Source organism: Artemia sp. Qi Xiang Cuo, chromosome 2 (genome assembly GCF_049724085.1).
Source record: "Artemia sp. Qi Xiang Cuo chromosome 2, ASM4972408v1, whole genome shotgun sequence".
NCBI lineage: Eukaryota > Metazoa > Arthropoda > Branchiopoda > Anostraca > Artemiidae > Artemia > Artemia sp. Qi Xiang Cuo.
This window is the reverse complement of record NC_142795.1, coordinates 44,715,503-44,739,290: the sequence shown is the minus strand read 5'-3', so window position 1 is coordinate 44,739,290 and position 23,788 is coordinate 44,715,503. Positions and strand designations below refer to the sequence as shown.

Here is a 23,788-nt window from a genome sequence, read left to right as displayed (position 1 = left end):
GTGTTAATTATAGATCTTAAATATTAAATTATTTTTTCTGAGATACAATCTGCGTTCGTTTTATTAGAAAAACACAAATTAAATTTTCCCCCACGTCTTCAGCAAAAACAAGTTCCTGTGTTAAAAAATACCGAAACTATTGCTAAAACGCCCATTGAGATAGGGTGAAGGAGGGGGGAGCTTAAGGGGCCACAAAACATCCTTGTGACTCAAAGAACGGAGTATAATCATGACTAGATCCAATCACAAAGACACACATAAGGTGCCGAAGGAAAACGTTTAGGCCGAGAGCCGAGCCAACAAAGCTACTGATCTAATGGTTGGTTGACTCCCCTTGCTATTGCCCCTCCCAACCCAAGAAAAATGAGAGCCCGTTCTGAGATAAATTATTTCATTGGCACCTGATGAACAGATACATTCATAATTTATGCGTTTCGAATTAGCTTTCATCATTCTTTTTCTTTATTTTTTTAATATTCCAATCGGAAAACATGACAAAAAAAAATTATTTCCAACAATAGACGCAACACAGCTGTTATGTCCAGGATTTCTGATGACTCTAATCCTGTTTCAGCTTGTCTCGGGACTTAGTGTTCCAGCTAATCCTCATATGAATGTATTACTCTATCTTCTCTGTCAAAACAAAGGATGTTTCATAGAGATGTACAATCTGGTTTCCGGAATATGGCTTATCTATGTCAGCACTTCAGATTTTTTCAAGGTGTTAAGTTGAGCGTATGTGCAGCGGCCTTTATAAACTTGATTTCGAGTGGGTGATATTGACATTATGAATAGTCTAGCCACCTGGAGTAGAACCATGTATTCTTGGTTGGAACATGGATAGTAAAGACATGAGGGAGTATCCAAGTCCTTTGAGTTGTACGACTTTAATTCATGTCAGATTTGTGAAAAAAAAACTCCTCACGAACTGCAAGTTTTTCAATGTTGCTCAATGTTTTTCAATGTTTTCAATGTTGCAATTTTTGAACAGGAACATGCACATCAGTGTCACCCTGTTAATATGTTTTGTTCATACAATGTTTTGTTCATACAATGCGCCTTTTATCTGATGCTTTGTCGAATTTGCTCTTCGTTCTCAATGAAATTTCAGTTCACTTGCCTGGCTGGGCACGGGTTAATGAACCCCATTCGGTCCAAATAAACTTTAAGTAGACATTTTTGCATTCCATCATGCACTTTCTTTTTTTGGAGGGTGGGACTTTTCTAATTTTCTCAAGCTTCCATTTCTGAAGATAGTTACCATTCTAGATTAGTAAAAAGCTTGAAGTATTGAACTTTTTGAAACTTCTAATGAAATATTAGAAGGAAATTTTCTAACTTCACAAGGCGTACAAATCACACGCATACTTTGGGGCCTCAATTAAAAAACTTTCTCGGGTGTTCTTTATATCGAACATGTTGGATTTATACATGTTTTCATTATATTCTGACCTTCAATTTCAATTCAATGTTAGTGAATTATCTTGGAATTTCTCGACTATTCTCGACTTTAGTAGTCCCTGGGGACTAAAACCAGAGAAGTTGGACTCCCTGGGAACAACATTTTTTTCAGAAAATTTGTGGTCAGACCTAATATAGCCTAATTATAGGTCCTTATGCTATCAAATAAAAAAAAAAACAAGTTTTTTCAGCTTAAAGTAAGAAAGTAAGTTTCAACTGGAGCAACATTAAAAATTAAAACGATCAAAAAATATTACGTATATGAGGGGGGTTAACTCCCCCCCTCAATACCTCGCTCTCTACGCTAAAGTTTGACTTTTTGTTCCAATTATTTAAGAATGACTCCTGAAACACATGGGTCGTTTAATAAGAATAATAAGCTTTTTAAAAAGTTATAAAAAAAACTTTAATACAAAGAGCAAGGTATTGAGGAGGAGGCAATCCCTCCTCATACACGTAATAATTTCTGTTCGTTCTAAGTTATAATGTTGTTCCTTACTTTCAGTTGAAACCACTTATTTTTTTTTTAAATTTAATCTCTGATCGTTTTTTAACTAATGTCGGGAACTTCCGCTCCCCATACATGGAAAATTCCCTTCCCCAAGAAAAACAGAAAGATCGACGGAAAGATCCTCAGGCGTAACACCCCCCCCCCTTTCGACGTAAAATCCCCCTAAAAGTATCTGTACATTTTCCAATAGACAATACTGTATAAAAACAATGGGCAAAGTTCCTAGCTTGCAGCCAGACACGCTCACCCCTGGAAAAAAAAACAATCTCTCCGTGGTCTTGATCTTGCTTCTTCGTTCTCTGATATGCTGAATCTGACGTTGTGATTTTCATTAAGCTGACTTAATGTTTTGGGGGTATTTCTCCGCTTTTTCCAAAATTGGGCGAATAATTCTCAGACTCAAAAGTTCTGAAGGGTAACATTACATTTGATGAATTTTATATATTTTGAATAAACATCAAAATTCAATTCTTTTGATTTATCTATTGTTATCAAGACTCTTTTTTTTTAGAGTTTTGGTTATTATTGAGCCGCATCAATCTTTACTTACAGTTCGTTACCACGAACTGTTTGATATCCATTGTAATCAAGATTCTGTTAGTTCGTTACCACGAACTGTTTGAAGAAGAAAACAGAGCTAGTTTGTTAGACAAAATTACATTTTAGTCCAGTTTATTCATGATTCTAGTCAAAACCAGCTTTTTCAAATGAAAGCAACGTCATATTTATAAGTATTTAAAAAGCATCCTACATCAATTTTTCTAAGGGTTGATCATTTCAATTTTAAAGATCTACAGAGACGGATTTTGAGGAAGGGGGCAAGGAAGGCAGCATACCCTGGACGCTGCCTCGTAAGGGGAGTCGGCTCGAAAGATATTTTTTTATCTAATCCAATAAATTTGAACCATGATTTGCCAGCTCTGGAACGTTCCAACGTTTGCCTTGACGATGTATTTAACTATACTAGTATCAATTCCTTCTAATGGTTAAATTAAAAAAAGTTTTTTTACTGTAAGTAAGGAGCAACATTGAAAATTAAAACAAACAGAGATTATTTCGTATTTGACGGGGGCTTCCCCCTCCTCAATACCTTGCTCTTCAGGCTAAAGTTTCTTACGTCAAAGTCAAACTTTGGCTTAAAGAGCGAGGTATTGAGGAGGGGGCAGCCCCCTCACATACGAAATAATTTCCTTTCGTTTAAAGTTTTAATGTTGCTCCTTACTTTCAGTTGAAAAACTTTTTTTTTTAAATTCAGTCTCTGATCGTTTTTCAAATAATGCAAATAAATCCGTCTCAATCCTTCATACGAAATTCCTAAGCCCCTCCACCACCACCCACCCCACAAAAAATACTCCACTGAAAATACCTAAACGTAAATCCCCGGGTTTTTCGAAATTATTTTTTTTGAAAAAGACTTGTTATTTATTTAATTTCTGATCATTAAAAGATCATGCTGGAAATCTCCCCATACATGGAAAATTTCTCCCGCGGGAAATTCTCATAACCCTCCGGCACACGGGAAAATCCCCCAAACATTTCCGACCCAACTAAAAATTTCCCCGGAACATCTACACGTGTAAAATTGAGTCGCCAATGAGTAAAACAAATAAAAAGAATTTCATGTAGGAATTCCGGCAAATTCCCCCTATGTAAAATTTCCCCGGAAAATTCATCCCTGGAAACTTCCCTCTCCACATGCAACTCACCCTTCGGAATCCCCCCCACACAAACACACATAAAACCCTCTCCCTATCCCCCCCCCTACCCCCACCCACAAAAAAACTATATACATCCAAATGACAAATACTATACGTAAACAATGGACAAATGTCTTAACTTACAGTTCGGGGGGGGGGGTCTTGTCAGCCCAGAAGACATAGTTATTGGAACTTTCAACGATGATGAACAAAATCGCTGTTTCAAAATTTTCATCTAATGACTTTGGGGGAAAGGGGGCGTGTGAGGGTTGTTAGTTGACCTCCAATCTTTTTGGTCGCTTAAAAAGGGCTCTAGCACTTTTAATTTCGATATGAACGAGCTTTCTCTCAATCCTCTAGGACCATTGGTGTGGCACGATCACCCCGGTAAAAAAAATTAAAAAAAATGAACACGCCTTCGTGTTTCGGGATCTTTCATTTGGAAAAAAAAAATCAAAGATTCCACATTTTAGCAGATAGGACCTTAAAACCTCTACTGTATGATTCTATGGTATGCTTAATCTGATGGTGTGATTTTTATTAAGATTAAATAAAAAAAACTAGTTTTTTTTAACTGAAAGTAAGGAGTGACATTAAAACTTAAAACGAACAGAAATTATTCCGTTTATGAAAGGGGCTGTCCTCCTCAATGTCTCGCTCTTTACACTAAAGTTTTTAATTGTTTAAAAAAATAGAGTTTTGAGAAAGAGTCAAACTTTAGCGTAAAGAGCGAGACGTTGAGGAGGGGACAGCCCCTTTCATATACGGAATAATTTCTGTTCGTTTTAAGTTTCAATGTCGCTCCTTACTGTCAGTTAAAAAAACTTATTTTTTTATTTCATTTTTGAACGTTTTTGAATTAATACAGGTTTTGATTTTGGCTCACCGTACATGAGTAATTAAAACAAAATTTGCATATTGATTTTATTTTTATTTGGTTAAATGGCTTTCTCGAAAGTTGTTTAATTTTATTTACGAACGTTTTTATTAGTAATAAATATACGTAACTTACGAACCAACATACATATAGAACTTCTATATTCATATATTTTTAGTACGTATAAATAAATAGCTCTTATGAAAGTACTAAAAAATCTTTGGATTAAAGAGATTTCGAGATATTGACTAGGGGGTGAACCCAATCATACACGTAATAATTCCTGTTCGCTTTAAGTTTTGATGTTGCTCCTTACTTTCAGTTGAAAAACTTTTTTTATTTTATTTTTGATCGTTTTTTAAATAGTGCTGGGAAATCCGGCGCCCCTTCATAGCAATGTCCCTTCTCCATGAAAACTTCCTCCATGGAGAGATCCTCCCACATAACCCCGATCCCCCCCACTACCAGAAAAAATCCCCCCTGAAAACGTCTATATACTTCCCAATAACCAATACTATGTGTAAACATTGGGTAAAGTTCATAACTTTCTGCCCTCCTCCCGGGATCTTTGGGGGATTACGTTATCCTAAAAGACATAGTTATTATGTTTTCGACCATACTGAACTAAATGGCTATCTCAAAATTTTAATCGGGTGACTTTAGGAAAAAAAACGAGCATGGGAGGGGGCCTATTTGCCCTTCATTTCTTTGGTCACTTAAAACGGGCACTAGAACTTTTAATTTCCGTTCGAATGAGCACTCCCACGATATTCTAGGACCACAGGGTCGACACGATCACCCCTGAGAAAACAAAAAAAACAAATAAACACACAACCGTGATCTTTCTTCTGGCAAAACAAAAAAAAAAGAAATCCACGTTTTTGCAGATAGGAGCTTTAAACCTCTACAGTAGGGTTTTCTGATACACTGAATCTGATGGTGTGATTTTCATTAAGGTTCTATAACTTTTAGGGGGTGTTTACCTTTTTTTGAAAATCAGGCAAATTTTCTCAGGTGCGCAAATTTTGATGGGTAGGACTAAACTTGATGAAACTTATATATTTGAAATCAGCATTAAAATCTGATTTTTTTATGTATCTATTGGTATCAAAATTCCGTTTTTTACAGTTTCGGTTACTATTGAGCCGAATCGCTCCTTACGGACAGTTCGTTACCACGAACTGTTTGATTTCTTGACTTTGAAAATCAGGCAAATTTGCCGAGGCTTGTATCTTTTGATGGATAACATTAAACTTAGTGAATTTTATATAGGATGTTGGGGGTAGGAGATGTAGAAATTATTTTTCATCCTCCTTGATCCCTGGGAATACTTTTCGACTACATCTGCGACGTTGGTGCTGGAAATGATAAAGTCCTTCTTATTGCAAACAATCATTGCAACAATAGTAACAATATTGCAACTTACTGCAACAATATTGCAGATAATATATAACATAAAGAGATTATATTCAACTGCCCATCAAAACAAAGGAAGAGAGGAAGGAAAGGCGTCGGCATAGCAAGCCCTGCCATGAAATTTACGGGTGGCGGGTGGGGATAAGTGCTACCAAGATTCTTGTTTTCACCGAGGTTTTAATGGTGATATTCGTCATTTTTCCTATTTATATACATTTTTAATTATATTCTTATTTCTCAGGAAGATTAACCCCCCCCCCCACCTCTTCTACTGGCGTCCAGCGAGAAATCCATATACAAAAGATTCGTCCAAGGAATTCTTCTTTAAAACTGTGGAAATGATGACCCATTGTTAATTTTGGTATTTCAGACCCTGATCTTCAGAAATGTTTATTGGGATTTATTTTCAGGGATTGAAGCATTTTTTTAACGAATATATATTTGAATCTATAAAAAAAAAGGTTGAGGAGGAAGTAATAGCCCTCCTTCGTATAAAATACAGCCTTGATTCAAAACAGCCCACAGTAACAAACTGTGTGTAAAGTGCGGTTCTAATCCATTGTTTATACCGATTCTATATCTGGAATATTTTGTAATTTTAAAGTACCTCGTTTAGCATAAGGCTATTAGCGCAAAAGGTATTGCACAACTTTAGAGAGAGGGCCAAGGCACTCATAAAAAGGGTGCGATCGTCATCGAAATTGTGCAATGAAATTCAGCATATATGAAACACGTTAAGGCACTATCTACAAAATTAGAAAACTCTCATATTTTTTTTATAATTCGGATGAATGTTCAGAGCATTACAGATTTTCCATATATATATATAGGCTATATATATATATATATATATATATATATATATATATATATATATATATATATATATATATATATAAATATATATATATATATATATATATATATATATATATATATATATATATATATATATATATATATATATATATATATATATATATATATATATATATATATATATATATATATATATATTAAACAATCAACATACAACTTTCAAATCAATTTCCAAATTAGATAAAGTCATTAATGTAACAAACAATAGGTCAAATAAACAGCTCCCCTAAATACGTTGTAGTTTTTGTTCGTTTTAAGTTTTAATGTTGCTCTGTACTTTCATTAGAAACAACTGTTTATCTTAATTTGATTAAACAAGGATCGGAAAAGCAAAAATAAAACGAGAACAAATATCAGACAAAAAAAGAAAAAAGAAGTTTGTCATTGTAAGTTTGTCACTTAGTCCGATGAAATCCCGATCCTGTTAACGACACTTGGGGACAGACGTTGTATTTCTTTTTAAAAAAATAAAATAAAATGGACAGCAAAATCTTTTCTAAAAAAGGTTTATTTTGTTCGCATACACATCTTACACATAAACAGGAAACAATGTTTAAGTTATTGCTCTAAATTAATAACATTAACGCATGAGTTACAATTAGCAATACGAGATCAGGTACTAAGAAATCTTCTAAGATTCCATTTTTTTCCTCCCTCACTAAAATAGGTGTGATACATATTCTTCAACATCGTGTTCTCTAGGGATGTGCGAGAACTATAAATTTACAAAAAGTTTATGGAACTGTTTCTTGGAATTGTTAAGATGGTAGCTTGAACTAGCTTTTTTTTTTAAATTTTTGTAAGCCATAATGTATCGAGTATTAGTAAGTCTACAGTAAATTTTGTTTCTTATTATTTGATTTCAAGAAAATATATAATTATTTTAAACCCAGATTTCTATACTATGCCATTTTGTGCTTGTTCACGTAGTTATATAATTAGACAATTTAATAGTTCCAAAACAGTGCTCTAGTATACACGAAGTAGCTCAAGTGCTCATACTTCTTTCATTTCATTACTTTTTGGACTGACAAATAGTTTGAAGCTAGGCCCCGGAGTCACGACATGATTTATCGTCGCCTGGTGAGCAATTTTTCTCCATTTGGGATTATATTGGGTACGCTTCTGTTTTGAATTATAGTTCAAAATGTTCATGTTTTGAATATATTGTAACACTACAAGTTGTGCTTTACAGGTGTTTTTGCGCAGTTACGACCCGTCCCCATTATGGGTTTTCATGCTAAGTCGGCCGAGTAAAAACAGCAGTTTTGTACACCGTATTCGACTTTTTCTGAAAAAAATGTCAATCTGATTGCACTTGATTTGCCTTTTGAGCCTTAAAAAGGTGGGAGCTACCAGAAAAGTAAAACAGTACAGGCGACTTCGCCTGAAAAAGCCATAATGAAGACACAGCTTTTACAAAGTCAATGCAATTTTCTGACTTTTAAACGACAGTAGGCCTAACTGACTAATACTGTTTGTGACATTCAGTTACTGTTCAGGAAAAAACAATAAAATGCGCAAGCTAGACGTTAAAAGATGTCGTACGTCACGATAAAAATCAAATCAGATTATAGCACAATATATGGGAGTGAAAGTCAACGTTTAGCTCTAAAACGGTTGCACTTCCAAACTCGGTTCAGTTTTAAGAGCACTAAATTGTTTTAATTTGGTACCTAAGACAATCAAGACATTCAATAAAAGCAAAGGCTAATGAATTTACAGTATATACGTCTCGCTTAATCTCGCCAGCACGTATTAGCAGTGCAAAATACGCCTTTATACTCTATCAAGTGGATTTCGAAAATTGTTTCTTAAAACAAAATATTTGTATTCTATGCCCATCTATGAGTAAAACAAAAGTTGAGACATGGTCTCTGTTTTCCTGTACGATGCCCAAGGGAAGGTCTATGGGCATGAATATATATGGTATTTTTTTCCCCTTGACTGCCTATATTCCAAATGAGAGAGAAAGACGAGGGAGGGGGGGTCATGGTATTCCTAAAAGTAACAGTTAAATGATAATTAACTGTAAACAATTGACCACTTTGTAAATATCGTAGAATCTTAAAAGGAACTTATGAGGACCCCACCCCCTTCTCTTGGATACTGGCCTGCAGAATGATTACATCATGCTCGTTTTCTAAAATTATGTCCATAGAAAACTATTTGTTAGATAGTTTAACTTTTTTAAATAACATTTTTCTTAGCAATTTAACAATTTTCCGCGGACTAATTGGAAGTGATATTGCTGATGCATATACTGAAACTGAGCAGATTTCGTTCTATAGCTGATATAAACACTTGGATATAATAAGCTACATTCGGTTTTCTTCCTTATGAAAATGGTATGTTTCCCTTTATGGCTAATATCGTTAAATTGCATCTGGTCAAACCAATTAAGTGCACAAAATACACACTAAAAGCGTTCCAAAAACAGAATAAAATTCAACCAGATTATAAGACTGGACATGTATCGGATCGAAATTTAAACCTCGACTTTAAAATGGTGCCATGTCCAAAATCGGTAGTGTTTAAAGAACACTAAATTATTTTAAATTAGTATTTCAGACAACTAAGACATTCAATAAAGCAAAGGTAAATTAATTACTGAACAATATATTCCTTTCGGCTTGTCCTTAACGATTGATAACTTGAAGTCGTCTGGCGAGCGGTAAAAAACACTATCCAAATTATACACAGAAAACACGTAAACGAGGATTGTGAAAAATAGATAGTATAAATCAATTGCATTGCCATCTGTGGAAATAAAGTAACGAACGGTCTGATAGGTAACAATTAACTTTGCAGAAGTCAGAACTATAAATCCAATATTTGGAAATTAAACAGCAGTTTTTACACCAACCACAAGTTACTAGAAAAACATTGATTATTTGCTTCATCGCAAATATAACAATCAATGTAAGTATTTGGAAATACTTTCTGTGAACAAGAGATTAAGAATTCTATAAAGTTGGACCTGACCAACCATAGCTTGTGATCACTGGGGATTGGTTCAGTATCTGATTGAGTATCTTTCAAATCTTTTTCTTCAACTTATTGGAAAACCTCCCAGCAAGTTTCGAGCTAAGCCTTGGACCGAATTGCCAAGGATAGGCCGGAGCACCAAATTCTTCGTTTTCTGGCTCTGTGACTGGTTCTTCAGTGGTCACTTTAGAGGGAGTGTCAAGATGCTTCTTTTTCAGGGAAATTTTATCATAATTCTCATCACTATAGTCTTCCGCAGAATGCGGTATTTCAGTTGTGGTAGTTGTTGCCTTCGCACGCTCTTTTTTAAAATGTTTAAGAATTTCATTGCCATGTGACAGGGAATTTTTTTTAGGTTCCAACACCGAAACACATTCTAATCCAATCCTTTTAAAGCCTTTCTTACACTGGCACATGTTAGATTTACATTCTGCGTTGTCGGTACACTCGGCACTCGAAAGAATGCATGAACTTAAAACGCTATTAAGGAACACTGTTTTTGCCTCTGGCAGTATTTTCTGTCCAAAAACCGAACCACTGTTGAACATACGACACATAAATAAAGGTTTTTGAGTTAGCTGGATGACACTGACGACAGCACAGTTCTTAGTTTCTAAGCAGTATTTGAGACAGTTTTCTTCTGTGGGGACATTTCTAGGCTCTTCAAGGGGCTTACCAGTTAATTCTAGACCATTGAGAACTAAAGGTCCAATGTCTTGCCTATTCGGTACGTACGTGGCCAAGGCGGAAGCAACGTTATATGAAGGGTAAAATACACTCTTTCTATGTAACCAGCAAGAGTCAGTGTCGCACACTTTTCTTCTTGTCGAATAACGGCACGAAGTTGCTGCATAACAATGTCTATCGGCACGACAAAGAGCCAAACAACGAGCCCAGGAAGCTTTAACTGATAATGAATCCTGGCCGAGAGCAATACTAGGTAGTGTTATTCCATAGCTGTCATTAAAAGGAGGATCATGAACTAAATCATCTTCGTCTTCTTGTATAACACCGCACGTAGCAGTAAACCCCTCACTTGTTAGTCGACTGCATAATAAAGCATACCCGCGTTTTAATTTTTTCAATATAGCAGCTGTATTAAGGCCAGGTATTTTCGGTACTAAATCTTCAATTGGTGTAACTTGCATTTCAACTAGGCCGGGTTTTGTAAAAGCCTGTTCAATCCATTTAGGACCATTTAGGATACTATGGGGGTACGCTACGGAATTTACGGCTTGTAAAAATTCTTCAGCCATTTCTTCACTTGGGGTTGAGAGATAGACTGATAAATTTGCGCGGGCTAGATGATACAGACCGGCAGTTGTTGCCTGTTCACTTAAACTGGCTTCAATTTTCGACATTAGATACTCCCCTGTCTCATTTTTCAACGTAAATTTATAGCTTTGTTTTGTTCCAAGTACAGCTGAAGATATATAATGTGTTCCGTAATATTCAAAAAACTCAATTAAATCTTCATCATCACCACGCTCCAACATTCTAAGCTTGTTTAGAAAGAGTTCATTCATCGGAGGGAACTCCGTTTGTGTTGTGTAAGTTATGCACCTTTGCTCAGTAAATGCTAGCAGGCGCCCTTGCGTTATATCCCCTTGAACCTCTCCGTAATCTTCACTTGTTTTAAATTTCGCTGAAAATATCTCGTTTTCTCTCGTCACATGTACGCTGTTGGACAAAAAGTTTTCGTATTGTTCAATCGAGGTCACAGTAAATGAAGAAACATCAGGACCACATTTACTAATAGCGTTTTCAATAATAAAACCAGGTGGAACAACAAATTGGCAGTCTTTTGATGGCATAAAATCAACAGTTCGACGAGTGTCAAAAATTGGACGACCAAAGCCAGGGTCTTGCGACCCAAGAAGTGGATTGGCTCTCGTTAAATCATACGACAAACTTAGTATTTCCAGCGAAGGAAATATAGGTATTCGTTCTCCATTGGGGCAGAAATTGTAAGTAGATCGACCTGAAAGGAAAATAGAAACCTTGAGTATTGCGAGGAAACAAATTCATTATTTTGGTTATAAGAGACAGAAACAGTAATTGTTTTTGTGGTTATGGAAGTAATTGGACTATTTCTTTATCTAGAATAACGTTATTTATATGATATTTATTTTACACACAAAATGCAGGTTGTTAACACAAATTTAATATGAAAAACCCCAAAACACACACTTACAGGGTTGCTACAAGGTCCAAGAAAGAATCCCTGACATGTTGAGAAAAAATCACTAAATAAGAACAAATTCTAAATCCAAAATTTGACTGCTTTCTTCTTGAAAGCGATGGAGAAAGTGTAGTTTTCGATTACCTACGTTTTAGAAAAAGTTTAAGGCGGTTATCCTTATGAAACAGGAGGCATTCTACATAGAAACCAACAGAACACGTCCTTGTTGACGAAGATGATAACGTTATGTCGGATGACGTTAGTCTGAGCATTATCATCAAACTAGGGGACAAAGAAAGGTATGAAAATCGTATATTAAGTCGGTAACATACTAGCTCTATGCAGGGAGTCGCGAGGCAAAATTATTGGGGGTAGTAAATTTTATTAGATTTGGGGACAGACTAACTTTCTGTAACTTTCTCTGTCAGTATTATCATTGATTTTCACTAATTCCATTTTTTTCAAACAGTTCGTGGTAACGAACTGTAAGTAAGGAGCGACCCGGCTCAATGGTAACCGAAACTCTAAAAAACGAAATTTTTATACCAATAGATACGTCAAAAGAATCAGATTTTAATTGTGATTTCGAATACATAAGTTTCATCAAGTTTAATCTTACCCATCAAGAGTTACGCGGCTGAGAAAATTTGGCTGATTTTCGAAAAAAAGACAGAAAGACCCCCTAAAAGTTATATAACCTTAATGAAAGTCACACCATCATATTCAGCATACCAGAGAATCCTGCTCTACAGGTTTCAAGCACCTATGTGCACAAATGTGGAATTTTGCATTTTTTTCCAGAAGAAAGATCACGGATGCGTGTTTTTTTTTTTTTTTTCCCAGGGGTAATCGTATCGACCCAGTGGTCCTAGAATATTGTGTGAGGGCTCATTGGAACGCAAATTAAACCTTCTAGTGCCCTTTTTAAGTGACCAAAAAAATGGAGGGCAACTAGGCCCCCTCACACGCTCATTTTTTTCCCAAAGTCACCCGATCAAAATTTTGAGATAGCCATTTTGTTCAGCATGTTCGAAAATATTATAACTATGTATTTTAGGATGACTTAATCCCTCGAAGCCCCCAGGGGGAGGGTTGAAAGTTATGAACTTTACCACATGTTAACATATAGTATTGGTTATTGGGAAGAATACAGACGTTTTCAGGGGAAATTTTTCTGGTAGTGGGGGGTGGGGGTGGGTCGGGGGTTATATGGGAGGTTATATGGAAGGAAGTTTTCATGGGGGAAGGGACATTGCTATGAAGGGGGCGCCGGATTTCCCATCATTATTTAAAAAAAAATTAAATATAAAAAAACAAGTTTTTCAACTGATAGTAAGGAGCAACATCAAAACTTAAAACGAACCAAAAAATATTAGCTATATGATTGGGTTCACCTTCTACTCAATGCCTCGCTCTTTAAGGCAAAGATTTTTTAGTACTTTCATAAGAGCTATTTATTCTAATTAACGGCCTTTGTGATTAAGGGGTCATTTTTAAAGAATTGGAACAAAATTCGAAATTTAGCTTAAAGAGCAAGGTATTGACTAGGGGGCAAACCCCCTAATATACGTATTAAAAATATATGAATATAGAAGTTCGTTACGTAAGTTAATTCGTAAGTTACGTATATTTATTACTAATAAAAACGTTCGTAAATAAATTTCAGCAAGTTTCGAAAAAGCCATTTAACCAAATAAAAGTAAAATTAATATACAAATTTCGTTTTAATTATTCATGCACGGTGAGCCAAAATCAAAACCTGCATTAATTCAAAAACGTTCACAAATGAAATAAAAAAAGCAAGTTTTTTTTAATTGAAAGTAAGGAACGACGTTAAACTTAAAACGAACAGAAATTATTCCGTATATAAAATGGGCTGTCCCCTCCTCAGCGCCTCGCTCTTTACGCTAAAGTTTTTTTTGTTTAAAAAACTATCAGAAATTAAATATAAAAAAAACAAGTTTTTTAAACTGAAAGTAAGGAGCGACATTAAAACTTAAAACAAACAGAAATTATTCCGTATATAAAAGAGGCTGTCCCCTCCTCAACGCCTCGCTCTTTACGCTAAAGTTTGACTTTCTCACGACTCTATTTTTTTTAAACAATGAAAAACTTTAGCGTAAAGAGCGAGGCGTTGAGGAGAGTACAGCCCCTTTCATATACGGAATAATTTCTGTTCGTTTTAAGTTTTAATGTCGCTCCTTACTTTCAGTTTAAAAAACTCGTTTTTTTTATTTAATATCGATCAAATTCATCGTTTTTCACTAATCTAGAAATGAGTCGGTAAAATTGCTGCTTTTACAGACTGAGAATAAGGTTTCGGCAGTCTGAGATCTCAGTGGTTGTCATGTCGGTACTTTCATGTTCTTTGATTCATCTTATCGCAATGATTTTATTCTTTTCATTTTCTTTTCACAAAATTGAAATAATGAGATAGTAACACTACGGTACTTTGCGTCGTGATATCCCCAAATCGTCAAAAAGATTACAGGAAAGCAGTCCCTCCCCCCCCCACCGTCCATGAAGTCTCTTGTTCAATAGTCAAGATTAACATCCCTTTGGTTCTGATAGTTTAAATAAACGTGGCGTGATTAGAAATGAATAATACTATATGGTAGGCTATTTTGTCTCTTCCTTTTGACCTGGTTCGATAGTCTTGTCATGCGGATCAAACTAAAATTGATATAATACATTATCAAACAGTTCGTGGTAACGAACTGTAAGTAAGGAGCGACCCGGCTCAATGGTAACCGAAACTCTAGAAAACGGGATTGTGATACCAACAGATACATCAAAAGAATCAGATTTCAATGCTGATTTCAAATATATAAATTTCATCAAGTCCAACCCATCAAAAGTTACGCGCCTGAGAAAATTTGGCTGATTTTAGAAAAAAGGGGGAAAGACCCCTAAAAGTTATAGAACCTTAATGAAAATCACACCATCAGATTCAGCGTATCAGAGAGCCCTACTGTAGAGGTTTCAAGCACCTATCTACAAAATTGTGGAATTTTGCATTTTTTGCCAAAAGAAAGATCACGGATGCGTGTTTATTTGTTTTTTTCCCCAGGGGTGATCGTATCGACCCAATAGTCCTAGAACATCGTGGGAGGGCTCATTGGAACATAAATTAAAGTTTTAGTGCCATTTTTAAGAGACCAAAAAAATGGAGGGCAACTAGGCCCCCTCCCACGCTCATTTTTTCCCCAAAGTCACCTGATCAAAATTTTGAGATAGCCATTTTGTTCAGCATGGTCGAAAATATGATAACTATGTCTTTTAGGATGACTTAATCCCCCGAAGTTCCAGGGGGGAGGGCTGAAAGTTATGAACTTCACACAATGTTAATATATAGTATTGTTTATTGGGAAGTATACAGACGTTTTCAGGGGGGATTTTTTCTGGTAGGTGGGGGGGGGGTCGGGGTTTATATGGGAGGATCTTTCCATGAAGGAAGTTTTTATGGGAGAGGGGACATTGCTACTAAGGGGGCGCCGGATTTCCCAGCATTATTAAAAAAAAAGATCAGAAATTAAATAAAAAAACAAGTTTTTCAACTGAAAGTAAGGAGCAACATCAAAACTTGAAACGAACAGAAAATATTGCGTATATTATTGGGTTCACCCCCTAGTCAATACCTCGATCTTTAAGCCAAAGATTTTTTAGTACTTTCATTAGAGCTATTTATTCTAATTAACGGCCTTTGTGAAAAGAATTGGAACAAAATTCGAACTTTAGCTTAAAGAGCAAGGTACTGACTAGGGGGCGAACCCCCTAATATACTTATTAAAAATCTATGAATATAGAAGTTCGTTACGTAAGTTAATTCGTAAGTTACGTATATTTATTACTAATAAAAATGTTCGTAAATAAAACTAAACAAGTTTCGAGAAAGCCATTTAACCAAATAAAAGTAAAATTAATCTGCAAATTTTGTTTTGACTATTCATGTACGGTGAGCCAAAATCAAAACCTGCATTAATTCACATAACGTTCCAAAATTAAATAAAAAAACAAGTTTTATTAACTGAAAGTAAGGAGTGACGTTAAAACTTAAAACGAACAGAAATTATTCCGTATATGAAAGGGGCTGTCCTCTCCTCAACGCCTCGCTTTTTACGCTAAAGTTTGACTTTTTCACAACTCTATTTTTTTAAACAATAAAAACTTTAGCGTAAAGACTTTCTTTTGTTTAAAACTTTAGTTTTCTTTTGGACTCAGATATACGATAAACTAATCAAGCTAAAAACATAAACACTTAAACATAACAATTATGGAGCAGTATTATTTGCGAGGGCCAAATGCCCGAGCGATTTATAGCGAATAAAAAAAACAAGTTTTTTTTTAACTGAAAGTAAGGAGCGACATTAAAACTTAAGACGAACAGAAATTATTTCGTATATGAAAGCGGCTGTCCCCTCCTCAACGCCTCGCTCTTTACACTAAAGTTTGACTCTTTCTCACAAATTCTATTTTTTAAAACAATAAAAAAAAACTTTAGCGTAAAGAGCGAGGCATTGAGGAGGGGACAGCCCCTTTCATATAAGGAATATTTTCTGTTCGTTTTAAATTTTAATGTCGCTCCTTGCTTTCAGTTGAAAAAAAACTTGTTTTTTTATTTAATTTCTGAACGCTTTTGAATTAATACAGCTTTTATTTTGGCTCACCGTACGTAAATAATTAAAACAAAATTTGCATATTGATTTTACTTTTTTTTGACTAAATAGATTTCTCGAAATTTTGTCCTGTCGTAACTTACGAATGGATTTACGTAACGAACTTCTATATTCGTATGTTTCTATTACGTATATAAGGGAGTTCGCCCCCTAGTCAATTCCTCGCTCTTTACGCTAAAGTTCGAATTTTGTTCGAATCACAAACCCCTGAATCACAAAGGCCGGTTAAGTAGAAAAGATAACTTTTTTGAAAGTACTAAAAAAAATTTAGTGTAAAGAGTGAGGTATTGACTTGGGGGTGAACCCCCTCATATACGTAATCATTTCTGTTCGTTTTAAGTTTTGATGTTGCTCCTTACTTTCAGTTGAAAAAAACTGTTTTTTTAATTTAATTTCCGATCATTTTTTAAATAATACTGGGAAATCCGACGCCCCCTTCATAAAAATGTCCCTTCCCCCAAGCAAATATCCTCCATGAAAAGATCCTCTCCCGTAAACCCCTCCTCCGACCCCCCTCACCAAAATGCTTGATGCACTAGACGAGAACAACCCGAGTTCGAAGACGGATTGTTCACGGCTCAGCGGATTCAAACACGGGTTGTTCTCGTCTAGTGCATCAAGCGTTTTCACAAAGCGGGTTCTCGAGGAAAACACGGGGTTGAAACTACGAACCCGCTGAAACTAGACGAAAAACTAGAAACTTGAAACTAGACGAGAACAACCCGCGTTCGAACCCGCTGAGCCTGAAAACGAGGCTTAGGAGTTCTAGCACAACAGCACCTGAGGGTAGTTTTACATACGAAAAATTAAGCTTGTTTATCAAGATGTACATTGTTTTTATCTACAAATTAGTTCTTCAATTCCTTAACGAAAGAAATATTCCTACGAGGAAGATTAGATGCCATAAAAGTACTTTTTCGAGAATTTGGGCATAATTTTATTATTTTAGAGGCAAAATAAAGGCTACCTTCTCCTGAAACCAAATACACCCCTAGAATTCGGTCTACCTCATTGTTTTAGCCATAAACGGAAAGTGCCAAGCTTGCAGCTCTTCAGGCAGCAATACTGTATGTTTGTTCCCGCAGTAAACCAAGTTGCTTTCAGACGGTCTTCGCTTAGATCCCAAGACGATAGAAATGTATTAGTCACAAAATCACGTTTTTTTTTTTTTTTACGGTATTAAGGTCAAGTTATCCCCGTTAGCTGGTAATTTAAAATCTAAAATAAAAATTAAAGGATTCTTCTCTTTAAAAGGAATAACAGAATCTCTGTAACAAGATCTTATAATTGATTCTTAATCAGAAAATAGCAAGCGGCAGCTTCGCTTCATCGTCTATTTGATACTGTGCCAAGCACATTAAAAAGAATAATACTTAATCGTGAGACATGTCACATGCAAGTTGGCTCAATTAAGGTATAATCTCTGATAAACTCAATTTTACAGGTTATGGCAGACCTTCAATCACTAAAGTGAAAAATAATAGAAAGGGTAAACGGCGGTATTACTGTTATTTACCATTACAAATTTGAAGGTATCAAGCATGAACGTCCGAGTGAACTAGCGATTGTTGAAAAAGCCCTTGGATATGTAAAAAACTGTGTAAATGGAAAGAATTCTGACATAAAAGCAATTACTCAAGTCAATATTGGATTCATCCTTTAATGATTAATCTAAAATCGTAATGAAAAAAATTCAACCTAAAACCAACAGAAACCAAAACGAATAATCAAGTTAAACTGAAAAAAAAAAACAGAAATCAACACATATAGGAGGGAGTTACCGTCTCTTAAAACCGTCCAGAAAACTCGAGATATTAATCAAGTTTAACAAAAAGCTAAAGTTTCCAATGAAAGATCTGGGTACTTATGTATGTTATAAAAACTATCATCTATATATTTTTTAACTTTTTCATTATTATATTCTTAATCTTAATCTTATGACCCCATACCACGAAAACATACTTGAAAGCTGTTGGGACCACCCCTCGCTTTTGAATCTTAAGATTTTTACATTAATAGGATTTTAAGATTTCTTCTGAAGTTTCCTGTTTTGTTTTTAGTTTGTATACCCAAAATTAATTCCAGCACACAAATTACAAGTTGAATCAAATATTGGTTGTCAAAAAAGTTTATCTGCAGTATTTCAGAAACAGCCCAGGTAGCAAGATGAAACCTTCAAGGAATACTGCTGAGGATTTTGATCTAAATCAAAAGACACTACCTGTATCCAGGTTGTCAAAAGGACATGATTGCAATATTTTAGGAACGACTATGGTACTAAGTTGAAACTCCCAGGAAATGTTTAAGGGGATCTTGGTTGTAAAAAAGGCTTATGCAATATATCCCAGGAGGGCTTGAGGCCATTAAACATAACATTTCACGGAATGTTGTGGAGAGCATTGAACTATGGGGTGTTACTGAATGTTAGTGGGAGCTTTACACTAATCGAAATAAAGGTTGTCAAAACGGCGCGTCAGCAATATCTCAGGAATGGTTACGCCTAAGGATGATAAGTTGAAACTTCCAGACAAAAACGAGGGGGATATTAAACTAAATCAAAACACCATTAATTATCAAGGTTATCAAAAGGGGGGCATTTACAATGTTTCAGGAACGGCTAAAGACATTTAGTAGAGATTTTCAGGGACTGTTGAACTATTTCCAAAAATACTGTGTGCATCCATGTTGTCAAAAGTGCATATCTACAATATGTCAGGAAGAGCTAAGGGTACTAAGTTGAAACCGTCAGGGAATGATTAGGGGGGTGGTGGTTTAAACTAAATCAAAAGATAGGCTTATTATGTGAATCGATTTTGTCAAAAGGACATATCTAAAATATTTCAGGAACGGTTAAGGGTTTAACTTAAAACTTCCATGTCCAACTAAACCGAAAAACACTGTGTACATCTAAGTTGTCAAAACTGCGTATCTGCAATATTTTAGAAACGATTACGGGCATCAAGTTTGAAACTTTTAGAGAATGTCGAGAGGTATTTTCTTCAAATCAAAAGACACTATGTGCAATCAGTTTGTCACAAGGGCGTGTCTGCAGTATAGCAGGTGCGGCTAAGGGTATAAACTAACAGCTTAAGGGACCCAGCTGGAACTCTGAGGGAATATTGGTCTGGGAGATAAAGTAGACCTTAAATTTTGACTTGGGAGCAAGGAAAGCTTACTAAGGACATTAAATGTTTGAAAAAATGTGGTTAAATTAATTCTTAGAGCCGAATCTTCTTTTTATTTTATGTCGATCTGCTTAAAATTTTAGGTCACTGAAAGACCTCAATTAAAGCTTCAAACCAAGAGAACTTCATTTGAAGACAAAATCGGTTGCAATGATTCATGACGTCCTATTTTTATTTTGAAACAAAAAATCAGAGCCACTTTTAATTAAACAGTTCGTGGTAACGAACTGATTAAAATAGCGACTCGGCTCAATAGTAACCGAAACTCTAAAAATCGGAATTTTTCTCATCAAAAGTTGATGGGAAAAGCCTGAGAAAATTTGCCCGATTTTTGGAATAAGGGGGAGAGGAGGAAACCCACCAAAATTCAAGGAATCGAAAATCACGCCATCAGATTCAGCATACCGGAGAACCCTGCTGTAGAAGTTTCAAGTTCCTATGTACAAAAATGAGGAAATTTGCTATTTTTGCCCAAAAGACAGATCGCGGATGCATGTTTATTTGTTGTTTTTTTCCCCAGGGGTGATCGTATTGAAATAATGGCCCTAGAAGATCGGGAGAGGGCGTATTCGAAAGGAAATTCAAAAACCTTTTAAGTGACCAAAAGGATTGGAGGGCAACTGATCCCCCTCCAACGCCTATTTATTTCCCAAAGTTATCTGATCAACATATTAACATAACAGTTCTTTTGCGTTTAATTGAAAAACCCAAAATTTATCTTCTTAGGTACAATATGACCCCCCACAGTTCGTGAGGAGAGATGTGTAAGCTTATGAGTTTGTCCATTGTTTACGTATAGTATTTGTTATTGGGAAGTATACAGACATTTTTCAGGAGGGGGGAATTTTTTGCTTGGAGAGGATTTCCATTGGGAGAGTCTTCCTTGGGGAGGAAAATTCCCAGCGGGAGTGGATTTTTCAGGGAAGTTTTTACACTTGGGGGATTTGACAGAATTCCTATATGAAATTCTTGTTAATTGTCTTACATTATCTTTGACGACTCAATTTTGCATGTGGGTATATTCCGGGGGAATTATTCAGGGGCTATTTTCCGCGTGTTTTGAGTTCCGGAAAAAAAATTCTACTGAGGGAGGCATTTCCGGAGTGATCGAACCGATTAGAGAGTCAGGTCTTTTTCAAATGAAAGTATTCTAAGGATAATTTTTCAGACTGAATCGCCCGTAAGAAATTTTACGGGGAGGGGGGGATTTTCAGTGAAGATGGAACTGTCTGGAAGGAAATTGACGGGGGGGGGAGCGTACTTTACGTTTAATGAGATTTTCACGGAGAAGTTTCCCACGAGGGGGAGGGGGGTATATTTCATGGAGGCTGAGCCACATTTAATGCATTACTTGAAAAACGAACAGAAACTGAATAAAAAAAAGTTTTCTTTAACTGAAAGTAAGGAGCAACAATAAAACTCAAAACGTACAGAAATTATTCCGTATTTGAAGGGTTTCCCCTCCTCAGTACCTTGCTCTTTACGCTAAAGTTTGACTGTTTGTCCTAATTTTTTAAGAATGGCTACTGAAAAACAGGGGCCATTTAACTAGAATAGGAAGCTTTTTTAAAAGGGCTAAAAATTTTAGCGTAAAGAGCAAGGTATTGAGGAGGGGGAACCTCTTCATATAAGGAATAATTAATGTGCAAATTTTGTTGTAATTTCTTATGTACGGGGAACCAGATTTGAACCTGCATTAGATGAAAAGTGTTCAGAAGTTAAATAAAAAAACGAGTTTGTTTTAGCTGAAAGTAAGGAGCTACATCAAAACTTAAAACAAACAGAAATTATTCCGTATATGAAAGGGGCTGTTCCCTTCTCAACGCCCCACTCTTTGCACTAAAATTTTTATTACTACAAGAAGTAGAGTTTTGCCAAAGAGTCAGACTTTACCGTAAAGAGCGGGGTGTTGAGGAGGGGACTGTCACTTTCATATATGGAATAATTTCTGTTCGTTTTAAGTTTTAAGGTCACTCCTTACTTTCAGTTAAAAATAACTCGTTTTTTATTTAATAATAAATCAACTCGAAATGCATTCATTTACACAAGCAGTTCAAATGAAATATAGCGCACTAATATTTCTGTCATGAAATTACACTTAAAAAAACAAAGTTTTTTTTTAAGGAAAGTAAAGAGCGAAGTTGAAACTTAAAACGAACAAAAATTATTGCTTCATAGTCTATCAACATATATAAACAAAAATAGTACAAAAAAACTAATTATATTCCCTATATTTGTAGGGTTATAGAAAACTAGCGCTTTACTGACAACCAAGTATAAAAAACAAGAATGTTGATTTATTAGTTAAAATGAGTATGTAGCCTGACAACAACAAACCAATCTATAAAGCTTTTCATAGTCTTACACCAGCTGTGATATCAGTAACTTGCAGTATACAATTAAAATTATCATAAAAGCATAAGCATACAAATAAATACTTTTTTAATAACCGCAAAGTTGCTGAACAGCATACAGAAATATTAGATTGATTTGTCAGGTAACCTATTGGTTTAACAAGCTATAATACCAATACTGTGAACCAACAATCTTATATAGTGTGAACCAGCAATAAACAATCTTAAATTGTAAGAAATACAGGTACTGTTCGATTATCTGTAACACATGCGACAAGTAAAGTTGGGTTAATTCTAATGAAATAAAACAAAATAGGATGAAAATATAATAGTTTAGAAACAAATTTGGGCTACATATTTGCACACCAGGGGGATGGGGGGTAAAGCATAGCATATATTAAATACGTAACCTAAGGTAACCTAGGTAGGTTTTGCAGGTTTTGATTTTGGCTCACCGGACACTAGTAATTAAAACGAAATTTACATATACATTTTACTTTTTTTGGCTAAATGGCTTTCTCGAAAGTTGTTTAATTTTATTTACGAAGGTTTTAATTAGTAATAGGCAAAATATACGTGAACTTACGAATTAACTTACGTAACGAACTTCTATTTTCATATATTTTAGTACGTATATTAGGGGGGTTCACCCCCTTAGTCATTACCTCGCTCTTACCTTGCTAAAATTCGATTTTTTTTTCCAATTCTTTAAGGATGACCCCTTAATCACAAAGGCCGTTGATTAGAATAAATAGCTCTTATGAAAGTACTAAAAAAAAATTCAGCGTAAAGAGCGAGGTATTGACTAGGGGGCGAAACCAATCCTATATGTAATAGTTTCTGTTCGTTTTAAGTTTTGACGTTGACAGCTTTTCAGTTGAAAAGTTTTCAGTTTAAAACTTGTTTTTTTATTTAATTTTTGATCGTTTTTTTAAATAAAGCTGGGAAACCCGGCGCCCTCTTCATAGCAATATTCCTTCCCCCATGAAAACTTCCTCTATGGAAAGATACTCCCACGCAACCCCCGACCCCCCACTACCAGAAAAAAATCCCCCTGAAAACGTCTGTATACTTCCCAATAACCAATACCATATGTAAACATTGGGCAAAGTTCATAACTTGCAGCCCTTCCCTCGAGACTGCGGGGATTAATTCACCCTCATAGACATAGTTTTTATGTTTTTCGACCATACTGAACAAAATGGCTATCTTGAAATTTTGATTGGGTGACTTTTGGGAAAAAATGAGTGTGAGAGGGGGCCTAGTTGCCCTCCATTTTTTTGGTCACTTAAAAAGGGTACTAGAACTTTAATTTCCGTTTGAATGAGCCCTCCCGCGATATTCTAGGACCACTGGGTAGCTACAATCAGCCCTGGAAAAAAAAAACACGCATCCATTATCTTTCTTCTGGCAAAAAATACACAATTCCACATTTTTGCAGATAAGAGCTTGAAACCTCTACAGTTGGGTTTCTCTGATACGCTGAATCTGATGATGTGATTTTTATTAAGGTTTTATGACTTTTAGGGGGTGTTTCTCCTTTTTTTTCGAAAATGAGGCAA

At 35.5% G+C, this 23,788-nt stretch overlaps 1 protein-coding gene across 1 annotated transcript in view; it reads right to left on the bottom strand.

The window, feature by feature from the left end:
* Nucleotides 1–7,338: 7,338 nt before the first annotated feature.
* The window catches only part of LOC148955269 (uncharacterized), a 31,359-nt gene continuing 14,909 nt past the window's right edge, over nt 7,339–23,788 (bottom strand). The window contains exon 2 of the mRNA XM_089101293.1: nt 7,339–11,810. Within this exon, the coding sequence (XP_088957419.1) occupies nt 9,880–11,810 (1,931 nt within the window). The 3' untranslated portion in view covers nt 7,339–9,879. The remainder of the gene's footprint in view (nt 11,811–23,788) is intronic.